Source organism: Balaenoptera physalus (genome assembly GCF_965194825.1).
Source record: "Balaenoptera physalus genome assembly, chromosome: 9".
NCBI lineage: Eukaryota > Metazoa > Chordata > Mammalia > Artiodactyla > Balaenopteridae > Balaenoptera > Balaenoptera physalus.
Window position 1 is genome coordinate 31,252,431 of NC_138888.1, and position 15,469 is coordinate 31,267,899.

At 36.2% G+C, this 15,469-nt stretch overlaps 1 protein-coding gene across 2 annotated transcripts in view; it reads right to left on the reverse strand.

Moving 5' to 3' along the window:
- Positions 1-2,491: 2,491 nt before the first annotated feature.
- Positions 2,492-15,469, reverse strand: part of ENPP1 (ectonucleotide pyrophosphatase/phosphodiesterase 1) — a 64,705-nt gene continuing 51,727 nt past the window's right edge. For both annotated transcript variants that reach the window (XM_082475729.1, XM_082475730.1), the window contains 9 exons: positions 14,549-14,636; positions 12,907-13,076; positions 12,018-12,069; positions 10,495-10,649; positions 8,820-8,949; positions 7,674-7,754; positions 6,704-6,836; positions 4,950-5,112; positions 2,492-3,023 (listed from right to left, as the gene is read on the reverse strand). In XM_082475729.1, the coding sequence (XP_082331855.1) occupies positions 2,853-3,023; positions 4,950-5,112; positions 6,704-6,836; positions 7,674-7,754; positions 8,820-8,949; positions 10,495-10,649; positions 12,018-12,069; positions 12,907-13,076; positions 14,549-14,636 (1,143 nt within the window). In that variant the 3' untranslated portion in view covers positions 2,492-2,852. The remainder of the gene's footprint in view (positions 3,024-4,949; positions 5,113-6,703; positions 6,837-7,673; positions 7,755-8,819; positions 8,950-10,494; positions 10,650-12,017; positions 12,070-12,906; positions 13,077-14,548; positions 14,637-15,469) is intronic.

Genomic DNA, 15,469 nt, shown 5'->3' on the forward strand with positions numbered 1-15,469 from the left:
AATGTATCCACCCAAGGGAGGCTAGAATGCCGTTTTTTCACCTATTCACCTGCAGAGCTCCAATTCATCCCTCAAGTCCTAGCCCCAAAATTACCACCTCTGGGAAGCCACTGCTGGTACTGCCAAGCAGCACCCAGTGCCTGCTTTGTACTCCCTGGCACCCTGCCCATGGCTCCATTATAACATTTACCATCTTTTAAGGATCATTTACACTTCTGCTGCCTCCTCTCTCTCACCAAGACTGGAAGGATTGTAACTTGCTTTTCTCTGTATTCTTGCTGTCTGGCAAAGGAGAAAGGCATCTATCCATTTAATTAAGATCTGCTAAGATGCTCTATGCAGAGGCAACTGTGTCTGCATGTGTTTTGAAAAATATATAAAAATCAATGAGACACTTCTATAAAGAAGTAGATATCCTTCTGCTAAGTGCAGATAAAAATCTTCATTATTATATATAAAACAAACATAGCAAGATTCTGAAAGGTGGAGAGGAGAAGGCAGACAGGCTAGGGATCTCGGGACCCAAGGAACAACACTGTAATGAGTTCTGCTGGGTTTTCTTTTAGTTCATATATGCCAGGCTTGTTGCTGAAGAAGTCAGCAACCTGGAAATGTCAATGAGTACAGACAAAAAGAAGCCCCAAGAAAGGCCTGCTATCTCACCAGCCAAAGGACCAGAAGAGGAGTGGCCTAGCAAGGGAGAAAAAAATAACTGCTCCTCTCGAACTAAACACCACATAAAAGACCATGATCCCACCCATGCCAGCAAAGACAGAGGTTTGCCAGGTTGTGAAAAGGTGCCCCAAGTCCTCTGCCAGGATAGCATCAGAGAAGACTGAGTAGGAAACTGGCAATTTCATTCCCACCTAGTGATAATAAAGTTTTCCCTGCCACCCCTGTCCACAACATCAGTGGAGACCACATGGGGGCAGTAACAAGGTGCCCTGCACATCTCAGCCAGGGAAGCATCAATGGAGACCCAGTGGGAAGCTGAATTCTCACCCTGCCTAGTAACAAGGGTCCCCTCTTACTCCATGTCAATAGAGGCTGAGTAAGGAACCTGGCAATAATGAGACAGTGCCCCCAATTCGCCTGCTAGGGTGATGACAGAGAAAGTCAGCTAAAACAGAAGGTTTAAATAAGATCCATAGTTTCATACATAATCCCTAAAATATCCAGGTTTCAGTTGAAAATCATTCACTACAACAAGAACCAGAAAAATCTTTTTGAATGATAAAAGACAATAGATGCCAACACAAAGATGACACAAGTAGGAATTATCTGACAAGGATTTTACAACAGCCATCATAAAAATCTTCAATAAGCAATTATGAACATGTTTGAAACAAATGCAAAAATGGAAAGTCTCAGCCAAGAGATAAAATTTCTCAGCAAAGAAATAAAAGCTACAAAGAAGAATCAAATGGAAATTTTAGAAATAAAAAAACACAATAGCTGAAATATAAAAATCAGTGGATGGGCTCAACAGCAGAATGGATTAGACAGAGGAAAGAATCCGTGAACTTGAAGATAGATAGAACAATAGAAATTACCCAATCTGAACAACAGAGAAAAAACCAGACTGGGGAAAAAAAATGTACAGAACCTCAGGGATCTGTGGGACTAAAACAAAACCAATGAGACTTTCTAAATTAGTAAATAATTTTCAGATGCAAATTGTATTATCTAAATTAGGTCTTTGTGGCCCCTCTGCTTTTGAAGAACAAGTATCATATGAAGGACAAATACAGATCTTTGTTATATTAATGTAAGACTTATATCAGACCCAAGTAGCCTAAAAGTGAATGTAGCTTTTGAAAGTCCACAGGTTGGTACTAAAGGGTATAGTCTATGAAGCAGAGAAATCAAGTTCATTTATCATGACTACCGAGAAGATATAAAATGATGGTAACACATTCTCTTCAAATCAATGGAACTTCAAAATGAACAGCTCAGAACAGTATAGCTGCTCTGCTGCTGGTAGCGTCATTTTTTGTGCACAGAGGAAAACGTTCCCACTATCTGAATGAAAAAATGCCACCTTGCATGAGTTGACAAGCTCTGTGAAGCTTCACTAAGACAAGACACACTTTTAACAGTCTAAAATAACCATTTTGGGAGTTATTTTCAACCTATGTTAAATACCAGTGAGAAGGGTGGGAATATTTTTCTTCTTTGGTACAAATGTAGAGTAAAATTTAGAAAAAGATGTACTCAATACACGCCTTCCCTCAAAGTTTAACTTGAAAGAATCATTAAATCTGAAGAAGCCCAGTCACAGTTAAAAAATAACACAGGATTACATACTTTGGCTTTTGAGGGGCTGTACAGAAAAGATAGAAATAGGGCCTCAAATATTTCTGCTTCCATTAACTTTTATGATTAAAATTAAAATAAACTCCAAGTTAAAAAGAATCCAGAATCACTTTTAAATTCTTGGGAAGAAACGAATGAAACAGGGCCTATTCCAATCCTCCTCATCAGTCTAGTGTTTGCCAGCATCATCGAAGTTTATTAATGATAATAAGATTGAAACATCTGGTGTCCAGAGAATGTTCACAGCTACTTCTGCCCTTAAGAGAAGTAGAAGAGCAGTTTTAGGTATGGTCTGTCTTTATTCCCCAATCTGAACAATTCTTACACATTCAGACACGTGCGTGACTCAATAGGAACACTTTCCTACTGTTATGCGGAGGCCACAAGTTTCCCTGAGATGGTTGTGTATCACAAGAGGATTCCCAGTTCTAACTCCGGTCAACAGTCTCCGAACAAGGCAATAGTGTAAATAGAGGATGTATAAAACAGAAGGTTCTTTCAAAAAGATTTACGGCGTGGTTTTGGAATGGAAAACATCAGTCTTCTTGGTTAAAGGTTGGCAAATGTGTTTTCAACTTTAAAATGTCTGAAATTGGCTCTTTTCTTTCTTGATAGAAGCTGAGTCCAGTGATGTGTTCAACATCTGCGATTCGAGCTCTGTGTCGCCTCAACAACTCTTCAACCCATGAGGATTCATGCTTCCCATGCTATGAGCGTGGGAAAGGAAGAAAAGTCACTGGAGAGCAGTCAATCAACCTTCCCTATGAACTTTCCATCTCCCCCATTTTAATCAGCCGTGACACCTCAGCTCTTAAATGGCAGATACCACGAGAGTTGTTAGGCATAATCCCTGCTCTTGAGTAGCTCACTATCTAATACGTACCATGCATGTTTGTTTAATAGATGTATCAAATTTGGGAAAAGTATATGTGGAACAGATGTTCCTCTATTACTTTGGTGCAAGAAACGTCAACAGTATGGGGTTAAAAAATGTTAGAAAACAGAAGCAACATGCATGTAGAAAGAATATGGAAATTAGCATCAAGAAACTTGGATTCGGGCTTCCCTGGTGGCGAAGTGGTTGAGAGTCTGCCTGCTAATGCAGGGGACACGGGTTCGAGCCCTGGTCTGGGAAGATCCCACATGCCGCGGAGCAACTAGGCCCGTGAGCCACAATTACTGAGCCTGCGCGTCTGGAGCCTGTGCTCCGCAACAAGAGAGGCCGCGATAGTGAGAGGCCCGCGCACCGCAATGAAGAGTGGCCCCCGCTTGCCACAACTAGAGAAAGCCCTCGCACAGAAACGAAGACCCAACACAGCCAAAAATAAAAAATACATATATAAAAAAAATAAAATAAATTAAAGAAACTTGGATTCAAGTCCTGTTTCTACCATTATCCTACCAGGTAAACTGAGGCAAGTTATTTAACATCTGAATCCTAATTCTCTTACCTGCACCCTCCTTACTGGGTTGCTCTGAAGATCAAATGTAATGATGTATGCAAATGCACTATACAAACGCTAGTTCTTATCCGAATCAGTTATCAATGTGGTTGCGATGAAGAAAGGATTAGGGGAAGTGGTAAAACGCACTTTCATTTCTGGTGAGGTAGTGAAGTTTTAGCGAATACGAGATCAAAAAAGAATTAAAGCCTTATGCTCTGGCACATGGAAGCAGAGATGGTAGCTAAGGCAGGTAATAGGATGGAAATCATACCTCCATGTGTTGGTATACATTTTTCTGAAAATGGCTAGTGGAGAAAGTCAGATGAAGAACATATCCACTGGTTGGTGTACTATGATTATACTTTAAAGGCATACTTCAATAAAGGTTCAGGTACCCTTAAGATATCATTAGTTGGAAATGGTAAATATAGACTTTTCACATAAAAAGGAACAGACCAATAATTTCCACTTTCCCATTAGCCTCCAGTCATCCACTACCCAAAACTGCTGTTCCACTCAGTCTCCTCCTCTGCAGCAGTCCTCACTCTGGCTTTCAGGGGAATAGCCCTGACTCAATAGACTACTTGGCCAGTCGATATCTGCCATCTGTTCCAATATTTACAGGAATAAATAAAAAGTACACACAAGGGATCTGTTCTCTCAGGCCAATATCCAGCTAATCCTTAGTCACTATTTCCGTAAGTATGTGTGATACACCTTCAAATAATCCTCCTTCTGGTTCACGTTCAATATTTAGTGTCTTCTAATTACACGGCCATTATAGAATTTGTTAAATGCTTGTATTTAAGATATCGGTACAATAGCTTTTGGAATGGTACAGATGGAAAAGGGACTCAATGCCTAATTCATGGCACTTAACATCACTGTGGTCAGTGAAGTGTAAGCATAAGTCTATTGCTGCCTTTTTTTGCAGGGGAGGGCCCAGAATTCATACATGGATTTAATGGCTAAGCCATACGAAGTCACTAAGTTTTGACATTTTGATCTTACTGTTAGTGCTTTTAACAGACAAGAATGATGTTCTCTGAATATATGTCATCTTAGAGGATCAAATTTAAAACCATCCTATAATTTCGAAGTACATGTATATACCAGTTATGTTAGATATGACACACACAAACATATTTATGTGTCAATGTTTAAGGTAAATTAAAAAAGGTTACTTACAGCACAGCTCTCACTGTTATCAGTCCTGTGAGGCAAAATGAAAGCCAAGGTATCTAGATTTTCACACTGTGATGGAGTCTGAGATGTATTTTTACAACTTGTTAGCACAATGAAGAAGTGAGTTGGAATCATAATTTCTTGATTACGGATGATTCTGCTGTTTCTGTAAAATATGGTAATATTCACTTTAAGAAAGAAATAACTATCTTCTTCTTATTGAATATTTCACTCAAGTATATTGTTAATACAATACATCCCAAAATAAAATTCAGTCAAATAATTAAACATACTGTAAGAGGCTAGTTATCATAATACCTCAACATTTTCTGCCAGATGGAGAAAGAATAAGAATTAGAAGACAGCTAAACACAGTCCAAATAATGTGATTTTCTATAGAAATTTATTAAACTTTGGATTTTTGGGGGTAATTCTACATTAACAAACTGAAATTGAGACACTAAAGAGAAAAATATCAATTTTGAATATGTACAACCAAGACTCTAAAGCATTACTGATAGTCTTTTATATTCTAGGCAGTTATGAACAGAGAGTGAAAGAGAACTGGTTTGGGATTTTTTTATTCTAGCTCCTTCAGAGAACCTATGAATTCTCCTATGTTTTACCTGGATCTTCTTTCCTATCCCATAACATTTTTTTTTTAATTGAAGCATATTCTCAAAGATGTCCCAAGTGACACTTTTACCTCATCTTAATTCTGCCATTTCCTTTGGTCTCAAAACTAGATTTGTTTGAAATTAAAAAAAAAACAAACTAGATTTGTTTGGGTGGTATTTTAGCATCTTTCAAAATTTAAGGTAGTGGTATCGTTGTTTTTAAACATAATCGTATGTGGAACCATGATACATAAATAGATGGAGACAGCGCTCTGGTTGAAGCTGTGAATGGGAAAGGTATAAGTTCTCTTCTTTACCCATTCTACTGCCGTCATCTCTGAGGCATTTACATGGGACCCTTATGCCTCAAGGGATATAGTAAAAAAAAAAAAAGAAAAATGTAATTTTACAAACTAAAGTGATCACAGGTGTATGTGTGTAAACAGTAATCCCTAAATCTGCCTGAGAGAGTGGTTCTCAGAAACGGGCTGAATCTCAGTGGATGTTTCACTCTCTTTTTCTTATAGTCTGAATAGAAAAATTGCTTCCAAAAATCTTGTAATTATTGTTCTAATAAAGATTAACTAGTCTCTAAAATGTTCTTCCCCTCTCCTTTATAAAAACAGCACCACTGATGGTCTCTCAAGAAGGTCACTGTATCATTCCCCTCCCGGCAGAGTTGGGTAAAAGCTGTGACATTCGACCAGGGGCAACCCTGGGGCACTACCGCTTTATAAGCCTTCTGCTTCCTTGACTCAGGATGCCTCCAGCCACACTATATCATTCTTCATCTTCTAATTGGCAGTATGCGAGTTAAGACAGTATCTTAACGATAGCCACACAGAGAGATTTTCAACACTGATGTTATCTTCTTAACAAAGGCAGAGTTCAGTATTTAATATGAACTACAGAATTATTCATCTGAGCTGAGTGGGCGATAAACACTGCTTTCATCTAAAAAATATTTAACACTGAGCAAAACATCAAAATTAATCAGATATTTCAAGGGGCTTCCAGCGTAATCAGAAATGTCATGTACATAAATATGAATAGTATCAGATAGAAAAGGTTCTGCTGATTCAACTGGATGGTAATCTCACTTGAGAGCTGTTTTTAAGAGTAAATGAAATACGCTCTTACTGTTTCAGAGTCTCCAAGGAATCGTAATGTCCGTCATAATCAGAATCAAAGACGGGACCACTGACAACATTGAGACCATTTCTTTCTTCAGCATACCTTTGCAGCAGGGTGCCATGAAAGTAGTGCCATATAACTGAAACAAGAAGGACGACAGTACAGTTTCAAAAGAACAAGGTGCCATGTTGTCATGTGAAATAAATCCACACCATGATTCAAAATTAGCGTTTGTCATAATTAGGGGTAAAGTCAAGTTTGGCCAAGAATCCACTGTTCAGCTTTGGCCCTTGGAAGGACAAACCAGCAAATGCTGAATTCAACTCTACTTGAGGCATCCTTAAACATGTGCATTATCATGAAGCTGTGATCACACATCATCATTAAGCATAAAAAAAAATCATGAAGACAAACAAGGCAGGTTATTCAAACTTATTGTTAATATCTGAATTTTTTTGAAATATTCAAAAGCATTCTGGATGTAAATTAGAGTAAAAATTTCCTTGTATGCTCTATATTTTGAAATTCTATATGTCACAAAGTATAAATGTGTATTTATTCTTATAAGAGTCAAGTATTGCAATAATTAATAATGATGTAAAATCTATTCATTTTAAAATAAAAAACAATTATCAAGAACTTCCAAATAGTTAAATAGTACAATAGACTGAAATTTAATATATGTTAGTAGACCGTATTAGCTACATAACTTAGGAAGAACATTACATACTTTTTCCACCAAAAATGTTTGTAAACACTTAAGTACAAAGCATAATAATAACTATAGGAATATATCATAATTCTAATACTTGTAGAATTTTTTGTGTACTGGTATTCTCAAAGTTAAACAAACCTATAAGAACACATTTGATATTTAGTCATTTAATTTAGAGCATCAGTCTTATTACATATAAATCATACCTATAATTTAGGGAAATTCATTGAAATTATGAGACATAAGATTAAAATTTTTTACCTTGAAAACTCTGGTACATGGGCACTATATTAGTAGTAAGCAATGCTTCAGAATATACTTGACTTGAACCTTTATTTAATTCTACAAAGAAAATAACAGGTCAACTATTTCATTCTTCACATGTAACACTAGGAATTATACTTTCTCATGGGAGACATTTAAAAACATCAGCTGAGTATCATCTTAAACTTGTAAAACTTTCCCAGGTACTGGGTCAAGGGGAAATGCAATGTGTTTGGTCAAGTCCCTTAAAAAAAACAAAATATTTGGATCTTTTCTTCTTCAAGATGAATTTATCAATGAAACAGAATCTTTAATATGAAGGTCTCAAATTAAACATATTCAAATTTTACCTCATTTGCCTTATTTCAACTAAAGTATATTGTGTTGACAATCTTCTTTCCTTAAACTCTCTCACAGTGAAAAGAAAAAAGAGAATATCTGGCTTCAGAACAACACCTACTAACTAGAAAAAACATCACAGGATGTCTGCCTCAAAATGCCGTACAAGGCTTCTTTGTATGGACTTTTGGCTTAGACCTGTCTATTTTTATAATGCAATAGCCAAGTTCTGACTTCAGAAGCTTGCTCTGGGGACTCGATTGGATATTGGGTGTATTTGAGCACCTGGAGGCTTCTGAGTTTTGCCTTTTTAGGATGGATTCAAATTGTCTTCTCATTAACATACAAGTCTGCCACTTGAAAACACAGAACACTTAACTTCAAAAAAAGCCATTCCCTAGGGGCTTTGTACCAGTGAAAGAACAAGCACACTTAGGCTCTCCCTTTACCTAATTCTTTGACAAGTCACATTTTTCTTTTCAAACAACAAAATGATATCTCCTTCCTAAGAACCCTGATGCATCCTTCTGACCTGAGTTTTCTCAAATTCTGTTTAAAAGAAATGCAGAAAAGTGAAGAATGTTCTATCTACAGTGCCTGCACTAAATCCATCACCCTCCAAACAAAAGTAAAAAGGTTTCCAAAACTCAAGTTTTAGACACTTGAAAATTTTCCCTAATAGTTCTATTTCCCATTCACAATTTTCACCAATAAATAAACAAGACGTACACTGCCCCATAAGAAAGAAAAGGAAACGAAAGAGAGAAAGAAGGGAAAGGGAAGGTCAAAGAGGAAGAGACTTACGTGGTGGGGAAAGGAACCCATAACTCAGTTTAGTGTTATTTTTATAAAACGAACATTTATGGACAGGTCTAAGAGGAATTCGGAGATCCTGGTAAAGACAATTGGAAAAGTCTTCTGTAGAGAAACTATCCTGAAGAACAAAATGAAAAGGACCATCAGGGATCAGGCATACGGAAGAAAAACAGAGAGTTTTATAAATAGTTAAAGGTGAATCACAACATAAAGTCATGGAGTTCTGGCTGTCGGTTCATGTCCTTCACCATTTTCCATTTTTCTACGAGAGTATTCATCTTGCTTCTAACTGAAGTGTAAGAACTCTTTACAATATTAAGGGTATTAATCATATATGTGCAAATATTTTCCTACTATGTTGTGCTAATTTTGTTTATAATGTTTTCGTCTACTCAGTTTCAAACTTTTGTGTAGTGAATTGCTGACTTTTAGAGACAGACTCTTTCATATCCAACACAGCCACAACAACAAAAGTAGTGGGGCTTAGGGGGTGGAGAAAAGCCACTGGACAGCAATTCGATATGAAAATCTCAGGAGTAGTGATGACTCTGAATTTTTGCAGCTTTCATTATATAAGAAAACTGAAAATTCAGAGTCCAAGAACACCATAATTAAGGTATTAAACAACAATAAATAGGATGGGGACTTACAAAACCCTGGGTAAACTGCTATACACTACAAAGTCAAGTAAAATGTGTTTAAAGTGTTTGAAGATGCTCTTTAAAAATTAAAAATCAAATTAAGGTAAAAACATGTTAATACCCGAAATGTCTGTGTGTATTCAATATATCTATATATAGACACAGAAATTACATATATATATATACATGTCTCCCTATCTTTTTATTTAGCAGCCTTAGTGAGTAGTAACAAAAGCTCTGTTTTTAAAATCTAACTGCTACAGTCAACTAAACTCTCTCAAATCCCCTTTCCATCCCTTAAGGGCATCCTATAGCTTGCCAGACATTTTCAGTTTTTGAAAATCTGGTCAGTCTAGTTTAAAACTTCACTTCCAGATAAGATCTAAATCTCATCTCCTCCCCCCATTCTCTTTCTCATCATTTATCTTTCTACCACAGCACCCAAGGGACGAGAGTGAGGGGGAATGGTGGTCTTATTCTGGGATATTTTCCCCTACTTCTTTCAAGGCCAAACTCTTCTGGTCTGGGTGGTAGATAGGATCCCTGACCTTTCCCTGGTTTGGTCTGGGTGTCTTCCTATAGGTGGTATATACAGTGAGGTAACTGAGCTTTAATGGCCTTCTCCATCACTGAGGACCCCCTACGATTTGGGCAGCCAAGGGAAATCCTTGTACTTACACAGCTATGTACTTTGAGATAAACTGATTGTAAAACTGAGTTCATTAAATTAGAAATTAGAATCATCAAATATTAAAACTGAGAAAAAACAAAAGCAAGGGAGAACTCTTCACTGCACACCCTCGTTTCACAGAAGAAGTTTGCTCTGAGTGTCAAAGTCATGTAGCTAGTTAGTAGCAGAGCTAGAACCAGAATCTAATTTTTCTGACTCTCAGTTCAGTGATCTTCTAATTTGGGAACCGATTACAGAGCCAAGATCGACAGTGAGAAACTATGCTTTCAATGTTTTGCTTAATGATAATATAAAATAACCACACAGAGGTAAAGAGGTGACAAATACTTGCATTTCGGTCGATGGTGTAGGCTGTCCAAAGGGGCATCAGGATGTCATGGCTGTAGCCACTCACAAACTGGTGCTGGTAAAGCAGACAGACAGTGCTATTCTTCCGGAGAATTCTGGGTCTTCCATAAGGTAGAGTGCCACGCTTAATGGCCTTCTCTTGGGTCATAGGGGGAAAATGAAACCACCATTCAAATATGCTTAGTGTGCATGATATGATAATACATAATGATACACTGATCTAATTCTTTCCTCTACTTAACCCTATTGAAAAATTATTTGTAACTATAAACTTAAACTAATTACAAAGAGCAGAACCATAAACAATTTAAAAAAAAAGGAGTTCACTGCAGTTTTTGCCTATGAAGATTCTGAAAGATCAATGTAATACTAAGATATCACAAGATATTACATGAAATTGCTAGGAATTTCAGCAATTAGGACTTAAATTATATTACTAAAATTCTTTAACATTGTCTTTATTACTTATTTTCCAGGATATACTACAGAAGGAAAATTTTCTGGATGATGTGTGTACCTGGAAAGCAAAAGTTCAAAACTGAAATTATGAGACTACACTGAATGAAACAACAATAGTATGTATACCGTTTACTGCCCCTTTTCCCAAGCATCAGATGCTTTTTTAGAGTTCTTTGTATACATCGTTGAATTTAATTCTTATACAGCCCTAAGAATTAAGGTTATATGCCCATTTTATAGATGAGAAAACAGCAATTTATAGGGAGTAAATGCTTTTTCCATGGACATACGGTTCCTAAGCTCATATTCAAACCCATATCTACTCAGTTCCAAGGTGTCACTTTTCACCACAAAACTTGGCCACCTTGGGGCCATCAGAGATTTCTCTAATCTGAACATTTACAGAGATTTTATAAAGAGAAGTTCTACATGAATAGAACTTCATTCATATAAATGAATGCAGAACTTCATTCATTCTGCATATATGAATGCATAATTCACCTTTTTATTCCAGCAAGAAAAAGCTGTGAGCCAAGTAACTTAAGGATCAGAGACTGTGTCAAAGTGATGCTAAACATCCACATTTCATCAGCTGCCTGCATATTCTTAATTTTCATTCAAAAGTTATGAAGAAATAACTTTAGATAAATAAATCAATTTATACTCCCTTATAATTAACTAAGAATTAGGTAAGATAGAAAGCTAATGGGTATTTTAAATGGAAATCTGAGGATCTATTATTATAATATTGTATAAACCTATAAATATCTTCAAAATCTCAAAACACTCCACTAAGTTCATAAAGAGTGATTCAGCTTCCACTAATTATATTACATGCTGTTTCCACTGTAAACATGCTTTCTTTCCTTATGACTAATAGTCTAGACTATCAAGCTAAGAAATCTCTCCGGTTCATCAGGTGGTCCTCCATTACTACCTTATTTTGTTGGTATTCTCAAACAATGACTCAAAAACTAATTCTGTGGTTCACATTGTTGAGAAAAAGCTTGCTTCCACATCCCAGGCTCAAGACTAAGCATGCCTTACCTTCTGCCATTGTCAGATTCAACTGTGTCTGAAAATCCACAATTGGCAAAATCTAAAAAATTAATAATACAATTTTTAAGGACTGAGAAACATGCTTTCATTTTGTAATAAATGAATTTTACAGTTTAAGTATTCCACCACAGAACAAAGATAAATTTAAAATCATTTTGTGCAAGTGAAAGTTATTTTTTTTGAAGAGATAAAAGAATAGGGATAATAGTTGCAAAAAGACAAAACTGTTAGCATAGCATAACACAAGTCATCGAAAACAAGAATGTAATTGCTGCTTTATAATTCTTATCTCTACTCTAACAGTCTTTTTACAAGTCTAAATTAAACCTAAAACAAAATGGAAAGCATAAGATAAACTACTCAAATGTCTATTTTTATGGACACTATCAATTTTGTTCATAACTTGTCATGTATTTTCATCTCCTTACAACAACTGTATATTAAGATAGGAGTAAAAAATGAAAAGTGTCATAAATCCATTTCATGCCAAAAAATGATATTTTCCCTCTAAATTTAAAATAGGTTGGGATGTATTTTAGAAAAGGAATATTGTGATTGGTTCATAAAAGACCTCACTGCTAGGATATCAGCACGGATTCTGGGATTCAGTACATTTCAGGACTCAGCTAGACCTCTCCCAGCCTACAGCCAAATCAAGTCTCGACACAGGGGGATAAAAATAGAGCGAGAGTGCAAAAACCCGGAGCAGGAAAAATAAATAATTAAAAGGTCGGCATGTGTCACTGGAATTGAAAATAAATATGTTTACTCCCACTCATAAATTTTAATTTAATCATTATGTATTTCTACAACATATGCTATGCAGAGGGTGTTAAAAAACCATACCCACTGGGCTTAACTTCTTGGGACTACTTACCGAGGGATCACACGAGCAATCGAGGCTCTCCCTGGGGGCCCTTGTGAAGGGGCACTGGACTAAGGAGCGGAATTCTCTGGGATGCTTTGGGGTATAAACAGGATTCTTTAGAAGGTGGTTAAGGCTTCCATGAGTTCCATTATTAGGAGCTGGTGTCAAATTCAGTAAATCTGCATAATTTCAAGAATGGTAAATAAAGATTTACTTAGAAATTTCAAAACTAAGTAAATAGTAGACATGAACTATGAATTTTATCTTTTAAAGGCAAATCTATTTAAGAGTCCTTAACTCTTTACCTAAAATAAAACTATAAATCTCTCTCTCTTGGGTTGTATTTATGACCATGCTATTCTCAATGGAAATACTGATATGCATGCTGTACTTCTCTATAAAAATTTCTAAATTTTAATGTATACAATAAATATAGTTATCTCCTGTTGAATGCTTATTATATGCCAATCAGTATGCTAATATATTTTTCTTACTTAATCCTCAAAACAATTTAATAAGTTATTGTCAATATTTGGTAGATGAGTACAGGCAGACCTCGTTTCACTGTACTTCATTTTACTGCACTTCAGAGACACTGCATTTTTTACAAATTGGTTTGTGGCAACCCCACATTGTCAGATGATGGTTAGCATGTTTTAATAATAAAGTACTTTTTAATTAAGGTATGTATATTGTTTCTTTAGACAGTAGCTATTGCACACTTAACAGACTACCGTATAATATAAATGTAACTTTTATATGCACTGGGAATCCAAAAAAATAATGTGACTTGCTTTATTACAGTCTTCACTTTATTGCGGTGGTCTAGAACTGAACCCGCGATTTCTCTAAGGTATGCCTGTAACCAGAGTGCTTAGCTTAAGATTTCAAGCTACTAACGTAGTAGACCTAGGATTCAAAACCAGCTCTGTCCAAGTCTAAGACTCACGCTCTTAATAATAATGATGGCAAACACTCATACAGTAAAGCGCTTATTATATGCCAGGCACTGTTTAAGTGCTTTAGGATATATTAACTCATTTAAGTATACAGGCTCTCACTAGAATAATTATACTTAGAACATATTTAAGGTTTTACAAGTGCCCAGTATTGTTATCAGAAAAAGGAAGTAATATTTAAAATGCAATACTCAACCATAAAAGTACTAATTTGGAAGGTACAGAGTAAACTTAGAACAAAGAACATAGTCAATATGTCCTCCTCCATTTCTATAACCTTGACATTGCCATCCATTCAACTATTATTGCTACCAGAGGATCCACCTGTTTTGTCTTCCTTTCACAACCCCAAACTCTTTTCTCTGGCTTCCACCCTGATCTGGTTCAACTGTCATCTAATGAAGTCCAGGGCCTGGCAAAGTACTGGGCACTTGGGATGTACAGACCTCCCTACTCTGAGTGTTGTACTTTACCACTGTGCAGTCAAGTGGAAGGAACAGGTCAGTCATCAGATGATTATGTTCTGCACATTTTTTCAATGACTCTGGGTCAGGAAGAAGAAAGGTGGAAATATAAGGGTCTGTCTTGCCATATCATCACTTCCAGAAAGGTGCTCAACATGTGACCTACTTTTCATAATCCTATTCCAGCTCTGTGTTCAGAAGGGAGAAAAGATGCCTGTTCACACTTACCACACATTAAGTTATAGACTTCAATATTTTCAAAGGAGTCAACTTCAATGCCATGCTTGAATCCAGGTCCGTAGCCAATAAAGAGGGCCTACGTTGGCCAGAAAAGAAACAGTTTATCTACTCATTTCAGTTATGTATGGAGTTGGTCACCAAAAAGGTATTTTATATCTTCCCCATTGTACATATATAAACTGGTTATGTTAAGGTAAGTGGAAAAATACTGTGCCCAGTGGACTTTCTAGGATATTATTTTAACCCCTGTTGCACTTTTAATCTAAGGACATCTAGGTTATTTTTCTTAACTGCATTATAATTCCTAACGTGACAATCAGAACAGAATGATGATGAAATCTTTTTTCAACTGTGAAATGGGTTCTAAACTTCATTCTTCCCACCACACACAGTGCCATACGGATCAAATTAGAAAATTATTATGAGTATATTTTGAAAATTTTAAAGTGCTAGGTAAATGGAAGGCATTATTATTTTTGGGGTGGCCGCGCTGCGTAGCTTGTGGGATTTTACTTCCCTGACCAGGATTGAACCCAGGCCCTCAACAGTGAGAGCACGGAGTCCTAACCACTGGACCACCAGGGAATTCCCGGCATTATCTTTATTTAAAACATAACTATGATATCTTTTCACCTATTAAATTACTGGCTTTCATTTACTGTGGAGCAACATTCTTAATGAAGCACAAATACATACAAAATAATTATTAGAAATTTAGTATGAGGTATAAGTCACATTCATAAAACATGAATATAAATATTTAACAAAATTCTATTAATTTATTTAATGTCCAAAGTAAAATAGCTATATGAAACTAAAAGCTTCATTAATTCTCATTCAAGACATATAATGACAAGTCTATGATTTTAAGTCTAAAACTTTATATATCAGTTTTTTCTTCAGATATAA